At 41.7% G+C, this 6,000-nt stretch overlaps 1 protein-coding gene across 1 annotated transcript; it reads left to right on the top strand.

Moving 5' to 3' along the window:
- Positions 1–2,532: 2,532 nt before the first annotated feature.
- Positions 2,533–4,967, top strand: LOC116579751 (binder of sperm protein homolog 2-like). Its single transcript, XM_032325446.1, has 3 exons — positions 2,533–2,650; positions 2,889–3,036; positions 4,887–4,967. Exons 1-3 carry the CDS (start codon positions 2,542–2,544, stop codon positions 4,891–4,893), a joined length of 264 nt encoding a protein of 87 aa, XP_032181337.1. The 5' UTR covers positions 2,533–2,541; the 3' UTR covers positions 4,894–4,967.
- Positions 4,968–6,000: the final 1,033 nt, after the last annotated feature.

Genomic DNA, 6,000 nt, shown 5'->3' with positions numbered 1-6,000 from the left:
TCAGTAGTCAGGCACCTGTTTGACCCAGTGGGTTAAGCAGCTCAGGTCATGATCCTGGAGTCCAGGATCCAGTCCCAAATTAGGTTCCCCACTTGGCAGGGGGTCTGCTTCTCCCTCTGACACTCCCCACTCTCTTAGTCTCTCTGAAATGAATCATAATAATAATAATAATATAAAAAATAAAATCTCTAGTAGTCATTAGTCTAGGAATGGAGTATTTTAGGAGCTGGGTCTAAATTTTATTCATTTCTTTTCACTTTCAGAATTGATTACCCATTTGCACCCGCCGGTTCTAGGTAAGGAGACATCTCTTCATTTGTTAGTGTCTCAAATGTTAGCCTCACCCTCGAAACAATGTCATGATCTTGGAGATCCTTGCACTTCCCACCATTTTTCTCTTCTATTATTCTTCCGGCTGTAAAGGTCCTCCCTGGTCATGACAGCCAAATCCCAGATTGATAAAATTCACCCATTTTAAGCATACAATTCAATGATTTTTTAGTAAATCTACAGAGGTGTATAAACATCACCACAATCCAGTTCTAGAACATGTTCATCACCCCCAAGAAGACCTCTCGTATCCATTTGCCGTCACCTGCCTCCAAATTCCCATACCCAGGCACAGGCAACCACCAGTCTCCTTCCCGTCTCTAGAGATTGGTCTTTTGTGGACATGTCATATAAATGGAAACCTACATATGATCTTCTGCATCTGCTTTTTAAGTTAGAAAGTGAGTCATGGAACTCTTACCTGCTCACATTAGCTAACGTTGCCTCAGGGTCTCAGTTCTTGAAAGAAGTGGCCCATTTCCACCTGTGCATGACTGGTACTCAGTTTTAACCTACACACATGAAATTGGGGGTTTCGGGAGAGAAATGCAGAGGTGGGAACACTTTGTGGGGTAGTCAAGCCAGGGAAAGGGACATTTGAGTCAGAAAAGATTGGTTGGTTTCTTAATTGCTTCAGTGACCAATTACTTGTTTGAGGGTTGAACTAATATAGCCTGGAAAATGTGGCCCTTCAGCCCTCTTGGCTTTGGAGTCAGAAGGAAGCTGTTTTCAGGGCAGTTGGCAGGCAGCAGCGTCTCTGGGTGTAGGAATCGCATGCTGAGGACCAAAGCTGACCTTCGCAGGAGTTTCATGACAATACCCAGTTCACGGGACTGATGTGGGGATATCATCGCGTGCATTATTGCTATGTCCAATCCGTCTAGCAGAGAGTAAGCTATATTCTGCAACTACATAATAATAACTAAATAATCATAAGCATAACGATTACTAATGGTATACAAATTGTTAAATGATTTAAATATTAAATGATAAATTTCACAATGACAAATAACATGGTTAAATATTAACATAATAAAGGTGCTAATATAATTGTTAATAAATAACATATTAAATAGTAAATCTAAATAACATATAGCAATATAAGTAACATATAGCAATATATATAATATATATTATAACATATATATAATATATATAATGAAAATATAAATAACATATAGCAAATATAAACAACATATAGCAATAAATTAATCTGGGTCAAAATTACTTCTGGCTTATGAAGGGTCAACCAATATTTATTCATTAAGTCTCTATCATGTGCCAGTCCCTATCAGTTGATATCGGGTCTAGCTTTGGATAAGATACATGGGGTCATTTCTGACAAATGAGAAAGACTCTGAACAAGTCATTATGCATTAAATAATTAAAAGGAATGGGAACCTGTATGAGAGTGCAATACAAGTGGATCTAGCGCAGTCTGGATTTTCCAGAAGGTTCCATGGAGATTCACATCTAGGCTGAACCTAAGAAGAGGGTTAAACAGGCAAAGGGTGTGTGGTTTTCCTGCCAAGCAGAGAAAATCTTCGGTAAATCCCCAAGGCAAGAAAGATGGCGGCACCCTCAGGACACCTAACAAGGGGTGAGCAGAGAGAACACAGGAAGGAAAGTCCAAGGTGAGGCTTCAAGTCCAAGAGCGAGCAGAGTATTGTGAGCCATTTCAATGCTGCTTCTGATCCTAAGAGCCGTTTGGTGTTAATAAGGTTGGGGGCCGGGGCTGGCTGGTCTTTGCGAATGGACTTTCTCTCCGCAGTGTGGAGATGGATGGAACAAATAGGTTGGAAGCTTCCAGAAATAAGTTATTGTCATGGTCAAGGCAAGATGCAATGCTAAGGTAGTGATGAAAGTGCAGAGAGAAGTAGATAGCTTCGCGAGATACGTGGGAGCCAATTCTGGCAAGCTAACAGTTTTACTTTTCTGAGAGAGAGGGAGAAAGGAGACTATGAGAAAGACTCCAGAATTTCGGCTTAGGAAATGAAGTGTGGGTCCTCTGCTCATGGGTATTTTGTGCCACGCACAGGGAGTACAAGTTGGAGAGACCAGCCCCATGCAGACACAGGGCAGCGGGTGGGCGACTGTAGTGCGGATCGTTGGGATGGACGTTAGAAAGTCAGTTCCCCTTGCAAGCTTGCCCCACACCAGCATGTTTCTTTTCTTCCAGAGTTTGTTAACAGTACGTGTGTCTTTCCATTTATGTATGGCGACTCCATGTACTACAACTGCATCTCCCTCCACAGCGATTATGACTGGTGCTCACTCGACAAGAAATTCCAAGGCAGATGGCGGTACTGCACGGGGAAAGGTGAGCGTCGCTATGATGGGCTGTCTTGGATGCCAGGGATCCAAGATTCGACTGATAGGAGCTGACTGTGTGATTTTGATGTTGGGTAAACCCGAGTCCGAATGACTGTTCTCTTGTGTTGACCACTTTGAAAAGAGCTGGGTGTGGGAGACAAAGCTCGGGTTTTGAGTTTAGTGATGGTTGATCCCAAAATTTGCCATGTTCATACTTCCGCTTCTGCTCCTTCCTTTCTCTGCAGATCCCCCCAAGTGTGCCTTCCCCTTCCTCTACAGAAAAAAGCTCTTTTATGAATGCACCAAGAATGGCTATGTTTTGAATCGGAGTTGGTGCTCATTGACAAAAAATTATAACCAAGATGGGAAATGGAAGCAGTGCTCTCCTTTTGGGTAAGTTGGCTGGTTAAGAAGGCTGTGTGTGTGTGTGTTGTGTTGGGGGGATCTCTTAAAGTGGGGAACTTTCTAGGTTAATGAAAAGGGAAGGTTGAGGTTTACATTACTCAGTAATGGATGAGATTGGGGCTCAGCAAACATTTCCCGTAAAGGGCCCATTCATAAGTATTTTAGACTTCGCAGGTTTTATGGTCTCTCACATACTCAACTCTACCCAGTAGCACAAAAGTAGCCATAGGCAATAAAAAACAAATGAATGTGGCTGTTCCAATAAAACTTTATTTATAGACCCTGAAATTTGAATCTCATATAATTTTCAGGGGTCGCAAAGTTTCAATCACCTTTTGACTTCCATTTTTAGCTAAAATACACTTAAAAATAAGAAAACCAATAGCTCATGGGTCATAAAAACAGACAGTCCGTTGAATTTGGCCTCTGGGCTCTAGCTTGCTGGACCCTGGATTGAGCAACCTGTCCTTGACCCTATGAGGACGAAGAAATGAGGCTAGTTTCCATTAAAAAGAAAACACGAGAAGAGCCTGGTCGACAGACCACAGAGAGCTCACTCATCTCCGTGCTCTTAAATTACAGTGAGGATTTTTACTGAGTGTAAAAGAGTGTCTTAGTCAACCTTCACGATGACCTCAGGGAGTGATTACGGACATGTGTTTACGCCCACAGAGAAATGAGGAAACAAGGCTCAAAGGAATAGGTTATACCCAAACTCAGTGTTAAATCCCATCATCTTAATGAAGCTTTGTGCAAGCCACTTACTAGCTGTTCCCATTAAATGAGCCCCTAGGATAGGCTCACTTATGAACTTTCCACTCATTACCTCTCTCCCCACCAAAATTGCCTTTTTATGGATCTGGAAACAGACATGGAGAATATGCCCATGGAGATCATGACCTGAGCTGAAGGCTTAACTGACTGAGCCACCCAGGCACCCTTTTATTTTTTTAATTCCGATTTTGATTTACACAAGTGATGCATGAACACTTGCTCACTTCAACATTGAGGCAGCGCGTGAATATGGGTAAAACGTTACCCCTTCCCTGTCCCGCTCACATTGCTCTGTTTCCTACTCTCTTCCATGGCAGAAAATCCAACCAACCGCTCAGGACATGCTCTTCTGGGTTTATTCTAGGCATTTACACAAAGATAACAATTTCAAGGTCCTTTAAAACATGAATGAGTAATACTGTTTCTTTTGTTCTGTAACTTGATACTTGATCTTCATTTAAATATACACATTATGGTGATTTTTCCACCTGAATTCATAGAACTACCTCCCTTTTCTTCATGCTTTCACCAAATTTCAAAATACAGATATACTCTTCTATGAGAGTAGAACTTGTTTGTCTTCAATCGTTACCTTCCACATTGCTTTTTAAGTGAGTGTGCGAGGGTTGGCTTTTTAAAAGTTATTAGTAGACTAACTGAGCGGAATCACAAGGTCAAAGGGTATGTACATCGCGAGGGTCTGTGTTACATTTGGGGTTATTCCAATTTATCCTCTGTCAACATTACAGGACTGCCTGTTTTTAACTTTCTTACCACTGAAAATAACCAATTTAGTGAATTTGTTCAAATAAAAGACTGTGATTTGTGTTAAATAATCAAGAAACTAAAATGATCAGTAGTGGCATACTGAACTTCAAAGGGAGAGAGAAAGTCTTAAAGCTTCCTATGGCCACTGATTTACAACACATCTCTCTTTCTCCTGTTTACTTATTCATGCTACTTAGTTCTGGGTAGACCAGATCTCCCATCAGAGAGGCAACTGATCATTCTGTCTTGAAGGGTGATAAACTGATACTATCCTAACCTCTGTTTTTCTCCCACAGTCTCTAAATGAGTCTTGGTGTCCTTGAGGAGACAGAAGTTATAGGACTCATCAGCTGCCTCTCAGAATATATAATTTCCCTGATTATTATGACAATAAAGATTTGGTGTCTCTAACCTGTGGATGACTCCTTTTGTTGAAAAAAAAAATAAGCCATGGCTAGTGTTCAGTGGTAATCAGTACAATACTGACCGTGGTGGGGTAGGGAGCCAGGGGGACATTTGTGGGGAAGAGCTTGCCTTCAGATCCAAATCCTGCTGAATGGCTAACTGTATGATCTTTGGTAAGTGAAGTAAGTTCTCAGAGACTCAAGCTTCTGTTCATGGACTTTTTGAAGTATATACACTTTGAATTTTTTTGAGGCGAAATTTATGACATAGAATTGCCCATTGTAATGTGAACAATTCAATGGGACTTAACATCGTCGAGATGTTGCACAAACAACACCTCTACCGAGATCCAAAACATTTTCACCACCCCAGAAGGAAACCCTGTACCCATGAAGCAGACAGTCCCCCTCGCCTCTCCTCCAGCCCCCAGCCACCACTCGTCTTCTTCTGCTGTCACTATGGATTGACCCATTCTGGATGTTTTATATAAGTGGAATCATCCAATACGTGACTTTTTGTGTCCGGCTTCTTTCACTTAGAATAATGTGGTTTTGGGGGTTTGTTTGTTTTTTTTTTGAAGTGAACATAACTTCAAGGTTTTATTGTCTTCATAATATAACAAACTATGAAACTTAGAACTGGATCACTCGGCCCTTCTTCTTCTTATCTCCTCCCAGTTCAAAATGTTTGCATCTCTTAGTAGCCAGCCTTCTCTTAGATCTGCAATTGGGCTCAACACATTCAAACCTCAGCACAATATTCTTTTTTTTTTTTTAATTTATTTGACAGACAAAGATCACAAGTAGGGAGAGAGGCAGGCAGAGAGAGAGGAAGGAAAGCAGGCTCCTCTGTGGAGCAGGGAGCCCGATGCGGGGCTCGATCCCAGGACCCTGGGATTATGACCTGAGCCGAAAGCAGAGGCTTTAACCCACTGAGCCACCCAGGCGCCCCTCAGCACAATATTCTTTATAGAGTTAGCCTTTTTCCGGAAAATCAGCTTAGTCT

Source organism: Mustela erminea, chromosome 19, assembly GCF_009829155.1.
Source record: "Mustela erminea isolate mMusErm1 chromosome 19, mMusErm1.Pri, whole genome shotgun sequence".
Lineage (NCBI taxonomy): Eukaryota > Metazoa > Chordata > Mammalia > Carnivora > Mustelidae > Mustela > Mustela erminea.
The sequence above is the reverse complement of the archived record's forward strand: the minus strand, read 5'-3'. Positions and strand labels throughout refer to the sequence as shown.

Excerpts from the sequence above, each read along its gene's own strand:
- LOC116579751 (XM_032325446.1), top strand. The coding sequence starts at position 2,542 with ATGTATGGCGACTCCATGTACTACAACTGCATCTCCCTCCACAGCGAT. Across the intron at positions 2,651-2,888 it reads GCGGTACTGCACGGGGAAAG|ATCCCCCCAAGTGTGCCTTC; the intron begins GTGAGCGTCGCT and ends CTTTCTCTGCAG.